The 13,750-nt window shown below is 40.9% G+C and overlaps 2 protein-coding genes across 7 annotated transcripts in view; one reads left to right on the top strand and one right to left on the bottom strand.

Annotated features, from left to right (window-relative positions):
* LOC126335336 (uncharacterized) overlaps positions 1-13,750 on the bottom strand; it is a 206,969-nt gene that overhangs the window by 128,071 nt on the left and 65,148 nt on the right. The gene's annotated exons all lie outside the window — the stretch shown is intronic.
* LOC126335337 (protein Mpv17-like) overlaps positions 1-13,750 on the top strand; it is an 81,810-nt gene that overhangs the window by 13,412 nt on the left and 54,648 nt on the right. For 2 of the 6 annotated variants that reach the window (XM_049998506.1, XM_049998505.1), the window contains one exon: positions 2,625-2,711. The exons of 2 other annotated variants lie outside the window; for them this stretch is intronic. In XM_049998506.1, coding sequence (XP_049854463.1) covers positions 2,625-2,711 — 87 coding nt within the window. Of the gene's footprint in view, positions 1-2,624; positions 2,712-2,737; positions 3,332-5,825; positions 5,956-13,750 lie in introns of those variants that run through there. 2 more of the 6 variants (XM_049998499.1, XM_049998504.1) reach the window with 2 other exon arrangements.

Raw genomic sequence — 13,750 nt, 5'->3', positions numbered from 1 at the left:
CGTCCTGGATTTTTCACTGTTTTATTCTATTAATTAAGTTTTCGTGGAAATACCTGCTTAGCAAATGTTTGGTTTAGTGCTTATTTAAGAAACAGACTGCAGAAAGTTACCATAGGCTGTTCAAGTAATACAAAGAAGGATGTCAAGTCATGTGCATGGGGGAAAATCAGAAATGGAGACCCACAGGGTTTGATCATGAAACACTACTATTCATGCTTTATGTTAATGATTTGCCATTTTATTTGAATCAGGAAGCAAAATTAATCCTGTTTGCAGATGATACGAGCATTGTAGTGAAGCAGAGCAAAGAAGAATCAACAGAGAAAAATAGTAAATGCTGTTTTTATGGTAGTTACTGAATGGTTTTTGTGGGCTAGCTTTTAAGCTATGGAAAAAACACAGTTCCAGTTTTGAACAGTCAAAAATATCCAACCTCCTATTAACCTAGTATACAAACAAGTATTAATAAACAATACAAACTGTAAGTTCTTAGGTGTGCATTTTGGTGAGAACATAATCTGGAAAAATCATAGAGCAGCCAGTTAAAAAGTTTAGGTTTGGCTACTTTCTCCATAAAAGTAATGGGTAACTTTGGGGATATAGAAGTCAGTAAGTTAACATATTTTCCATATGGGATTTCATTTAGTTAATTACTTAGTTTCATGTTCAACAGATCATGACAAATTGTAATGGTGTGGGACAACTCATTTTACATTCAAATTGAAAATTAATTTGTAAATATACGTACATGCTGAAAATTTATAAGTTTTTTATGGAGTTGTCAAGCAGAAACATTTTCAGTTTGTTCTTGCAGAATATGAAAATTTTATACTTACTTGACAGGATTAACCATACGTTATCATTGTAATCAGTGACTCTAGTTATATTTTCTGACAGACTGAATTATACTACTGTAACACTCGTGTATAAAACTGGAGGTATGGAAACTGACTTCTAATTAGGAGCGATGTCACTCCTTACAGCCTTCTCAGAGATGTTTGGGAAAGTAGCTAATGACAGAATACTGATTCATTCAACTGAGCAGGGCTTGTTTAACTACCTCCCAGTTTAGCTTTCATAAATGATTCTATACAGAGAAAACAATACCAGAACTTAGAAAAGAACTGCTAGTACAGCCAATCAAGAAAAATTATCCTATTGATACATTTTGTGACCTTGATTGTTTCTACATGATTCACAGCTAATAGTTTTAGTTTCACAGGGACTTGTATTGGTGTTACGCAAGTCAGTCATGCACAAATTATCTGCTAACACCAAAATATACTTAAATGATCATACACTAAGTAAAAAGCCCTGTGTAAAAATCTTTGGGCTTCACTTATGTTACAAACTAAAATGGGGTCAACACATTTTTGTCCTTAGATTTCTCTCTCACTGTGTTGAAGTAAAGACGTGACTGCTGGTTTACTTTGTGTATTTTCACTCCATGTTGTCAAATGGAACTATTTTCTGTTGCTGTACACTAAAGGTAAATGAAGTGTTCATTCAGCATAAATGAGCTGTCAGACTATAATGAAAAGTAGAACACCCACAAATCTTGTGGAGGGCCTTTTAAGGATCTTGGAATTTTTTCACTCACTTCCCAATACATTTACTCCTTAATTACAATAAAAATCAGTCTCAACATATCTGTGATGCACATAAGCACAATTAAGAGACTTTGACTGCTTGTCTAGGGTTGACGGTGAAGTTATATACTCTTGTGCAAAGGTATTCAACAAGTTCGCATCCAGTATAAAACAAGAATAAATTTTCACTTTATGGTGGAGTGTTTGCAGATTTGAAACTTCGTCGTGGGCTAAAATTTCCAGGAGAATAAGATATGGGGGAGACATCTATGGTGTTTGGATAGTAAGAGCCAGAGAGGTATTAACAGAAGTATGTCCATGGAGTTAGTTCAGGAGTTGTGCCAGGAAAGCTCAATGACCATTTGCCCATGAAAGGTAAAGGTTCTGGGCTTGAGTCCAAGTGTGGTTTGAGTCCCAGTTCAGCACACTGTTTTAATCTCTCAGAAAGTTTAATATCAGTGCACATTCCAATGCAGAATGAAAATTCATTCTGAAAACAACCTCCATGCTGTGCTTAATCCACATCTCTTTAGTATCCATTCTTCCAGGAGTGCTAGTCCAGCAAGTTTTTCAGGGGGACTTCTGTGAAATTCGAAAGGTAGGAGATGAGAAACTGACTGCAGGAATGGGTTGCACGATTTGCTTGGGCAGCTCAGTTGGTAGACTGGTTGCTTGCGAAAGGCTATGGTCTTGGATTTGAGTCCAGGTCTGGCATACAGTGTCACTCTGCCAAATGAATGTGGATTGTCTATTATGCCTAATCAGTTATTTATGCCTAATCAGTTTTACCCACAAGAACTAAGAGAGTTTCCAAACTCTTATCAACAGAGACAGGCTGAAACATTACTATTATTTGTTGCATTTGCTCTCCTGAACCTTTCTTTTATTTCCATCAATGCTTCTTCAATGTACAGATTGAATAGTAGTCTTGGATGTTGTACATGTATATTACATGTCTCTCCATACAGCTTCCCCTATTTTTCTCAGAATTTTGAACATCTTGCACCATTTTACACTGTTGAATGCTTTTTCCAGGCCCAGAATACCAAATTGGAGGCATTACCTCTCACCATGGACAATGCGGAAGCCAACAGCTTTCACCCAATGACCGAGAGCATCAAGGTTTGCATAGAATTGTCAGTGCTAACAGACAAGCAACATTGTGTGAAATAACTGCACAAAACAATGTGAGGCATCCGACAAACATATCCGTGAGGCCAGTGGGGCGAAATTTGGTGTTAATAGGCTTTGGTAGCAGACAACTGACGCAAGTGCCTTTGCTAACAGCACAACTTCACCTGGAGCACCTCTCTTAGGCTTGTGACCATATCGGTTGGACTATAAACGACTGGAAACTGGTGGCAAGAGCTAGTGCTGGGGTTTGAATGTAGTGTAGACCCTATGAAGCCATGGACCCAAGTTGTCAGCAAGGCGTTATGGAAGCTGGTGGTCATTCCATAATGGTGTGGGCTGTGTTTACATGAAAAGGACAGGGTCCAGCTGAACCAATCATTGACTGCAAATGGTTATGTTTGGCTACCTGGTGACCATTTTCAGCAGTTCATGGACTTTGTGTTCCCAGGCAAAGATGGAACTTTTATGGATGACAATGCACCATGTTACTGGGCCACAATTGTTTACAACTGGTTTGAAGAACATTCTGAACAATTAGAGTGAATGGTTTGGCCATTTAGATTGCCCGAGATGAATGTCATCGATCATTTATGGGATATAATTGAGAGGTCAGTTCGTGAACAAAATCCTGCACTGCAACACTTTTGCAATTGTGGATGACTATAGAGGCAGCATACCTAAATATTTCTACAAGGGACTTCCAACAACTTGTTGAGTCCATACCACATCAAGCTGCTCCACTGAACTATGCAAAGAGCTGTCTGACATGATATCAGGAGGTATCCCATTACTTTTGTCACCGCAGTGTATGTCTATCCCTGAAGGCTCATATGCTGTTTCTGTAGTCATTACTGCTTTTTTTTTTACCGTGAAAGTTTAAAAATAAAGTTGGGCTGTCAGCAGATCTATTGGTAGGCAGGGGTGGGGGGAAGGGCACAAGATGTTTACAAGCTGTGTGGTATGTGCATCCCAGATGTAGAGGTTTTGCATGCTTCCAGCAGACACTGTCTCTACATTATGAGATTCTGCTCTATAAATAAACTGTTTTAGGAACAGTCAATCACAGCAACTTTTTGCTAGTCAGGATACATTTTTATCACATACTGTTTTTATTTTACTTCTACATCTGTATTCTGGAAACTTCTGGGAAGTGCATGGCAGAGGTACATCCCATTAGGAGTTTTTCCCATTCCATTCATATGGAGTGTGGAAGGAATGAAAATTTAAATTCTTCTGTGGATGCTGTGGTTAATCTAATCTTATCCTCACAATACCTACGGGAGTGATATGTTTTGTGTTTTTTAGTCTGGGTCATCATTTAAAACCAGTTGTTGAAACATTAAGTAGGCTTCCTCAGGATAGTTTAAATCTACCTTCAAGAATCTACCATTTCAATGTCTTCAGCATCTCTGTGACACTCTCCCACGGGATCAGACAAATCTGTGACTATTTATGCTGCCTTTCAAAATGGTTCAAATGGCTCTGAGCACTATGGGACTTAACATCTGAGGTCATCAGTCCCCTAGAACTTAGAACTACTTATACCTAACTAACCTAAGAACACCACACACATCCATGCCTGAGGCAGGACTCGAACCCGCGAACGTAGCGTTCGCGCAGTTCCAGACTGAAGTTCCTAGAACCGCTCGGTCACCTCAGCCGGCTATGCTGCCTTTCAGTATCCCCTGTTAGTCTTACTTGGTATGGTCCCACACACTTGAGCAATATTCTAGGATGGGTCACTCAAGTGATTTGTAAGCAATCTCATTTGTAGACTGATTGCTTTTCCCCATTTTTCTACCGATAACCTAAAGTCTACCACCTGCTTACCTATGACTGAGCCTATGTGATCGTTCCATTTCATATACCTGCAGAGTGTTACACCCAGGAATTTGTATGGGTTGACAACTTTTAAAGCAAGTTGCCAACCTTTGCACCACTTTGAAATCTTAGGCCTGTCAAGATCTGACTCATTATTTATGTAGCGTCTTTCAAATAGTGTAGATGTGCTCGCTACTGGAATCTGGATACAATTTTTTCTCCCTTGGTATTGCAGCTGAATGTTTAAATTTCATGATGATATAGTTTGAAGTTTGCTCTACAGCTGGTGTTTTGTTTTCTTGTGTCGCACTAGTGAGAGACGCATGAACTGCAAAACAAACATGGTGTGCGTGTTATTGTTGTAAGTTTAAGAAGAGAAGTGAAATGTAGTTCGATATTTGTGGTCAAAGCGCATAAACCGAGTGAAATTCACGGGGACTTTGGTGGTATGTACGGGGAAGACTGCAGGAACTGTAGCAATATCTCTAGGAGGTGCGCATTCTTCCAAGAGGGCCTTGAGAACCTTAGTGATCTGCCATGCTCCGGGCAGATGGTAATAGCTGCAACCTCCAGAATGTCGGAGCCATTAAGGCAGATATTTCGAACGACTGGCGCATGTAAATGCTTAACTTATCGCAGCATTTCAACATTTCCTATGGTGTGGAAAGTAGGTAAAAGATGCAAGTAAGTTCATTTGTGATTTTTTATTACCTATTAATCTTCCTGGTAAAAAAATTATTGAAAGTTACTTTCCAATCTTCCCTCATACTGTGACTTAAGCAATTACAATTTTTTTCCACGGGAAATTGGGAAATTGTGCCAGTCAGTGTGGCAGAGGTTTCAGCGATATTTTGCAGTCAAGTTGGGTGCGCAACCTTATAGAGTATTGCAGAAATAGAACCCTCAGTCTCTTCTCTGTCACTTCCTCGTGCAGCTCTTATCAAGCTGTAGAAAGGGACAGATCCAACACCGTTATACGCTGATTTCCAACATAACATAAACATGGCTTCAGGGTATCAGTCGACCACAATATTATTGCATCTGGAAGAGAGGGCGCTTCAGGTGACCTATCGTGAATTGTTATCATGACATTTCACGAGGATGAACTGAAACACTGGACAGTAAACACACGGCGGTCTTAAAATCGTTTATAGTGTGATGTGTTTTCCTTAGTAATCACAGTATTTGTTTACTGTAACATCACCGCCTGTTTCCGTTAATGGCCACAGGAGGTCAGGTTCAATAATATTGTGGTCGTGTAATACATGCCTGTCATCTGTCCTCAGTTATCTCAAGGATGCGTCCCGCCCCAGCTGCACAACTGATTCGCAACAGTACTCAGCTGTTTCTCTGTGGACGAAACAGACCCATGATCGCTTGCTAGTTCTACATTCAGTTTTATACGTCTGAGGTATTGTAGTAGACTTTGTAGGACATACCCATGTAGATTTGTAAATTTATACTTAATTTATAGGAACAAAGGATCTGTCGATAAAACAAACAATTTTTCGCACTAGAAGACTGGAGAAAAAAGTGAAATTTAAAATTTGAAAAGATGTTCTCTCGACAAATTGGGGCCTCAACTTTGTTTGGGATGTAACACAGGGCAACGTGATGTCATAGAGCTATTAATTATCCAGGTCTAGTCGGCATGGCTGCACAATAATGTGATAAACTGGACAGGCGAAGACTGCCTTAGTTCAGGTCTAGGTTTTTAGAAGTCGATTCTACTGGTCAGTTTGAGTGAGGTTTCGGGAGATTTCCTACATTGTGTAAGAGTATACTGTCTGTAGGCTATGCTTTACCTAACCAACCCACAAAATATCATTTTCAAGAAACACTTTGTTCAGCTTGAGTTGTGTTAACCAACATTTAACATATTGCAGGACTAAGGACATAAGTAAACAACAACAGTAAACAGAAAATAAAAATATAGAAAACATGACAGCAGTGCAATTCTCATTAATATGAAGTCCTGTAAGCAAAGTGTTATGGCATCACCTGATTTTATTAGGCGCATAAGTTGAATAAGACTTCTTTTAAATGTTTATTGCCAGTTTATTCAGTTCTAGATATTCAACAATTCTCAATCACTCTTGCTTGTTTTCTAGTTCAGATTTTTAATTTTCAGTTTCAAGTTAATATTATGGAACTACCTATGACTAAATATTTTACTGAGAACATTTCAAGTGTTATTTCATAATACATAGGATACCTTGGATTTAATCACATAAAGTTGCAATATCTGATTGTGGAATCGAAAATATGCCATTCATATTACATAAGTAACATAAAAGGATGAACTTTGTATGGACTGTTGAAATATGGTTAGCATTTATATATCAAAGTAATCTACCTAAGAAACAGAAAGTGGAAAACTAGGAATCTTTTAAGATATAAGATGTTTGTGCACTTGTTGTCTACTTCAGTTTTTGTTTTTGGGAAACGGCTTGTTTCAAACTCGCCGAAAGAGTTATTTCAAACATGGAAACATTTCTTGCCCATCTTGGAAAAATTTATGCGAACGCCCATGATTGTTCTTTATGGAAAACCTGCGTCTGTACTGATGTCGAGATACTGCTGTAAATACTAAGATTAAGGTATTTGCTTACGTATACCCTAAAGTACAGTGTGCCTCAAAAGAATGTTTAAACGTAATGTGTCAAAACAAAATCGAGTTTGAAGTCTTTGGACAAATCTATTTTTATTATGGAAAATACAATTTAGAAATTTACTTCTTAAAAATGTCACTTAAATGCAATTCAGCACGCCTACGGCGTTCATTTAAACGATGAACAAAATTTTGCATGACGGCTCGGCGCGTAGACACTGGGGTGATTGCCACTTCGCTATGGATATTTTCTTTCGGTTGTTCCAGAGAAGTTGAATTATTAACATACATTTTAGATTTGACACATACCGATAAGAAAAAAAAAATCCATAGGGCGCATTTCTGGATAGCGTGGGGGCCTAATTATGTCACCCCTCCAGGCAGTTTTGTTTATTGACATGACCGTTCAGGTGAAAATAATCCTCGTCAGAAAACAAGATGCTGTTAAATGAAGGGCACTCAGTCAGATCATTAACGAACTGCAGCCTATGTCTGGCATTCTGTTGCTTTAATTCTTGCACCAATTGGACTTTGTTAGGGTGCAGTTTAAGGTCTTTTTGCAGAAATCGGTGGAGTGATTGACTGTTCACCTTTAAAGAAATTGCATGCTTACAAGTGGATCGTCACTAACAGAATGATTTACTCTGTCCATGGATTCGCCCTTTCTTGGTTGCCTCGGTCGCCCGGAATTTGTTGGCCAGTGTTGACCCGGGTCTCCTGAAACGTTTTGATCCATTTCTTGATTAGGGGAACACTCGAAACATCCTTTACGTTACTTAATCTACGAACACTGCAAAATTTCCTCCAAGCTACAGTCGCCAAATCACTGTTTTCGTACTTCCCCTCCGTCTGCTCTCCTCCGATTTGTTGCGCGTTTGCAGAGCTCTTCAAATATAAACTTTCCTTTGAGTAATGTTTGTTCTTTTTCTATATATTTGGATACCGTCTAAACTGGCTTGAAATTTGCTTGGGGATGTAATACCACACCTCAAGATTTAAAATAATTTACCCCCTCTGTCATTTCCCTGTTAACCACTGTTTCTGCCCTCTGTAACCATTTTCCTTCAGAATACGTACCCAGGATTTTAATTGTTGGATCATTCAGAGAGACCCCCAAGCAGATGGGAGACTTAATAAAGAACGAATAGGAACAGCACCGACATACTTCAGAACTTCTTCAGCAATGTTTGCTGAGTGGTTTGTTACTTACATTACAGTGGTTAGCGCCAGAGTAAGTGAATGTTGATAAATCGGCATACAATATCTCCGAGTGTTGCCTGATTGAGTTTGCAATAAAAAATAATTAGCTGCTAATTGTATGCTGATGGCTGATAAAACTTGCTTCCATAAATCTACGTAAGAAATTAGACGAATGATGGACAATGTATCGACATTGTTCAATATTTATTCAGTTACATTGCAAAGTTGTCTATCAATAAAAACACCAGCTATAGTTTTTTACAGTATTTATTTGTCGTGTTATTCGGCTTCATGACGTCTTCAAACGACAAATACTGTAGAATATCCACAATTTCTTTTTTCATTAATAATCGAGGAATTTCCAACAATGTAGTGACAGAAGCATCCACTAACACAAAACTGTTTCTTTTGTGCAACTGTGCAAAATGTCGAACATTCTGATCAGATATTCTATTTTGATCATGACAGCAATGCAACAGAGACAATCCTAGTAGCCAGATCCATTCATGTTTGTATTCGACTGTCGTTGATTAAGAAAGAGTCTTCAGGTAATCCCAGGAGAAAAAGTCCATTGGTATCATATCTGTTGGCCGAGCTGCCCATGGAGTACACTACGAAGACCAGTTCGTTGATGCAAGAATCGTACACCAATGTTTCTAAACTCCTGTGCAAAGAATACCTACTACGAAGTTTCTGAGGTACATTTTCGTTTTGTTGAATTCTCTGTTCACTCCTTTGAGGAATGAGACTACTCAGCAACGAACTACTGAAGGCTGTGAGAGCCTTAGATAAGCCACTAAAGAAAACTCTATGAACAACCATTGTAGAGTTCACATCCAGCCTTTACATGGTGTTTAGAGTCCTTTAGTCATCCCACATAAATTAAGAGGCGGAGTAGTAGTTTAAGTGGAAATGCATGGTTCAAAGAATAGGTTTTGACGTTGGTGAATGAAATTTTAGCACGCCTTGAAATGCTAAATCAGGATAACTGGACAGAGATTTTAGTCCAGCTGCCCTCCATCACAGATCCAGTGTTTATGCGCTCCACTCTGAACGGGCGAAGATGGTTCATGAAGAGGTCGATGCAACAACGTAATTAAGAATATGCGCTTGTGAATTGTTTCCGCAGTGATTCATCATCAGTATGCTTTCATATGTTCAAAATTCCAGAGACGGAATCGTGATCTCTGTCGGACACCAGGAAATACAGCGTCTATACCATTTGCAGCATAGTCGACAGGGCCGATAACGGACCTCTGGTACAGAACCGAGGGAAAGGTCTAAATCAGAGGTTTCGGTGATTCCGCGACCGTGTAGGCTGCATATTCGTCGACTTGCATCATAGGGTGGCTGGGTTTCGGGTTCTGCTGAATAGGTCAGGAGGCAGCTGTACGGGTTGTAGGGGCTGTGTTGCGTGGACTGGGGAGTGTAAACACAAAAAGGTCTTCAGTCGTTCCAGGAACCACCGGTATAACAATTGTAAACTGTTGTAGCTGTGTTGTGAAAGTACCAGAGCTCTCCAAGCGCTAATAGGAACCACTGTTACTCAAATAGTTATAGGCAATGAAAACACTAAAGCCGCAGATAAGTTCAGCCGAAAGTTTTGGGAAGAACCTAAAGGTGTTCAGAAAGGATAGGCTAAACACAGTTAGCAGTATCGTGTTTGTTGCTGTTAGTAGTAGTTTATCTTGTAGCGAAATTGAAGTCGATATTTCCTGTGAGTTAGCATGGGCAGATCTCATTTTTGGTAACCGGAATAAAATAATAATTAGATTCTTACGCCGACCTCCCAACTCAGAAGGCACAGTTGCTGAAACGTTCAAAGAAAACTTTAGTTTAACTTTAAACACGTACCCGACTCATACAACCATAGTTGGTGGTGACTTTTATTCACCGTCAATATGTTAGCGAAAATATGTTTAATTGCCGAGGTACGCGTAAAACATCTTTCAAAATCGTGCTAAACGCGTTCTCTGAAAATTATTGCGAGCATTTAGTTCATGAGCCGAAGCGAATAGTAAACGGTTGTGAAAACACACTTGACCTCTTAGCAACAAATAATCCTGAGCTAACAAAGAGCATCAAAACAGATACAGGGATTAGAGAACACAGGGTTCTCGTAGCGAGACTGAATGTTGTAACCACCCAACAAAAATGTACCTGTTCAAAAAAGCAGGCAAAAATTCACTTGTACGCCTTCCTGAGACACAATCTCCACTCCGTCCAAATTAACGATGTAAGTGTCGACCAGATGTGTCTTGAATTCAAAGAAATAGTATGGACAGCAGTTGAGAGACTTACAACAAGTTAATTAACAAAAAAATGGTTCAAATGGCTCGGAGCACTGTGGGACTAAACATCTGAGGTCATCAGTCCCCTAGAACTTAGAACTATTTAAATCTAACTACCCTAAGGATATCACACACATCCATGCCCAAGGCAGGATTCGAACCTACGACCTTAGCAGTCGGGCGGTTTCATACTGAAGCGCCTAGAACCGCTCGGCTACACCAGCCGGCAGTTAATTAACAAACGACGGAGCGGGTCAGAACGCTGTTGCAGAAACAACGAAAATCCCATGCCAAATTTAAACGAGCGCAAAATTTCCAAGATAGGCAATCTTTTACAGACGCTCTGAATTAAGCACGGACTTCAAATCCGGGATGCCTATAATGGTTTTCACAACGAAACTTTGTCTCGAAACCGGCCAATCCAAACAGATCCTAGTCGTACTGCCAAAGCATAGTTACTAAACACGGACTTCTCCAAAGTAGATAAAATAAATATTCCAGTATTCGGATCAAGAACAGATGAGAACATGAGTAACTCAGTAGTTGATGTCTTCGGAGTAGTGAAGCCACTTAATCACTTAATAAAAGCAAGTCTTCCGACCCAGACTGTATACCAATTAGGTTCGTTTCAGATTATGCTGATGCACTAGCTCCATACTTAACAATCATACAGAACGATCCGCTCGACGAAAGATCCGTGCCCAAAGACTAGAAAGTTGGACAGTTCACACCAATATTCAAGAAAGATAGTAGAAGTAATCCACTAAATTACAGGCCCGTATCATTAACGTCGATGCGCAGCAGGATTTTGGAACATATATTGTGTGTGAACATTATGAATAACCTCGAAGAGAATGGTCTATTGACTCAAGATGAAATCGGATTTAGAAAACATCGTTCATGTGAAACACAACGAGCTATTTGCTCACACGAAGTGCTAATGCTATTGACAAGGGTTTTCAAATTGATTCCTTCTAGTTTTCCAGAAGGCTTTTGACACTGTTCCACACAAGCGGCTTGTTGTGAAATTACGTGCTTATGGAATATCGTCCCAGTTACGTAACTGGATTCGCAATTTCCTGTCAGAAAGGTGACAGTTTGTGGTAAATGACGGAAAGTCATCACGTAAGTCAGAAGTGATTTCTGGCGTCCCCCAAGGTAGTGTTATAGGCCCTGTGTTGTTCCTTATAGTCATAAGAAGATCAAAACAAACTGCAAAACGATTTAGTGGGGAGTCTGGTGCGTCGCAAGGTACACCCCAGATGTTACATGCGTCACCCACTGTCCCTGCTGTCGAGGCATCTTCGCGGGTACCGGGCGCGGTTGGGCCACCCTCTCCCCAAGGGGAGTGGCGGGTTCAGCGGCGTTCGCGGCGCACGAGGCGGAGGGTCAATGTGGAGGCTGGCCGTGTGGCATCGCCCGCTCTGCCTGTGAGTGGACATGTGGCTGCTCCTTCAGCAAGGTCCGAGCAGGCACACGGGGGGGAGGGGTTTATTAGATATTGGGAGCTCCAACGTTAGGCGGGTGATGGAGCCCCTTAGAGAACTAGCGGAAAGGTCGGGGAAGAAGGCCAGTGTTCACTCTGTCTGCTTGCCGGGGGGTCTCATCCGAGATGTGGAGGAGGCCCTACCGGCGGCGATAGAGAGCACTGGGTGCACCCGACTGCAAATTGTTGCTCATGTCGGCACCAATGACTCCTGCCGTCTGGGTTCAGAGGTCATCCTCAGTTCGTACAGGCGGTTGGCGGAGTTGGTGAAGGCGGAAAGCCTCGCTCGCGGGGTGGAATCAGAGCTAACTATTTGTAGTATCGTTCCCAGAACCGATCGCGGTCCTCTGGTTTGGAGCCGAGTGGAAGGCTTAAACCAGAGGCTCAGACAATTCTGCGGAGAGCGGGGGTGCAAATTTCTCGACCTTCGCTATCGGGTGGAGAAATGTAGGGTCCCCCTGAAAAGGTCAGGCGTGCACTACACGCCGGAAGCGGCTAAGAGGGTAGCGGAGTACGTGTGAAGTGCACATGGGTTTTTTTTTTAGGTTAGAGGATTCTCTCCCTAGGCCCGACAAGACGCCTCCTGAGACGCGGCAAGGCAGAAGTAGGCAAAATGCAACAGGGAATAACAATATTAATGTGCTAATAGTAAACTGCAGGAGCGTCTATAGAAAGGTCCCAGAACTGCTCTCATTAATAAACGGTCACAACGCCCATATAGTACTAGGGACAGAAAGTTGGCTGAAACCACATGTAAACAGTAATGAAATCCTAAACTCAGATTGGAATGTATACCGCAGAGACAGGCCGGACAGTGAAGGGGGAAGCGTGTTTATAGCGATAAGAAGTGCAATAGTATCGAAAGAAATTGACGGAGATTCGAATTGCGAAATGATTTGGGTGAAGGTCACAGTTAAAGCAGGCTCAGACATGGTAATTGGATGTCTCTATAGGCCCCCTGGCTCAGCAGCTGTTGTGGCTCAGCACCTGAAGAATCATTTGGAAAATATTTCGAGTAGATTTCCCCACCATGTTATAGTTCTGGGTGGAGATTTTAATTTGCCGGATATAGACTGGGAGACTCAAACGTTCATACCGGGTGGCAGGGACAAAGAATCCTGTGAAATATTTTAAGTGCTTTATCTGAAAACTACCTTGAGCAGTTAAACAGTGAACCGACTCGTGGCGATAACATATTAGACCTTCTGGTGACAAACAGACCCGAACTATTTGAATCAGTTAATGCAGAACAGGGAATCAGCGATCATAAAGCGGTTACTGCATCGATGATTTCAGCCGTAAATAGAAATATTAAAAAAGGTAGGAAGATTTTTCTGTTTAGCAAAAGTGACAAAAAGCAGATTACAGAGTACCTGACGGCTCAACACAAAAGTTTTGTCTCAAGTACAGATAGTGTTGAGGATCAGTGGACAAAGTTCAAAACCATCGTACAATATGCGTTAGATGAGTATGTGCCAAGCAAGGTCGTAAGAGATGGGAAAGAGCCACCGTGGTACAACAACCGAGTTAGAAAACTGCTGCGGAAGCAAAGGGAACTTCACAGCAAACATAAACATAGCCAAAGCCTTGCAGACAAACAAAAATTACGCGAAGCGAA

This window comes from Schistocerca gregaria, chromosome 2 (assembly GCF_023897955.1).
Source record: "Schistocerca gregaria isolate iqSchGreg1 chromosome 2, iqSchGreg1.2, whole genome shotgun sequence".
NCBI lineage: Eukaryota > Metazoa > Arthropoda > Insecta > Orthoptera > Acrididae > Schistocerca > Schistocerca gregaria.
Note: the sequence above shows the minus strand (reverse complement) of the source record. Positions and strands in the feature narration are given on the sequence as shown.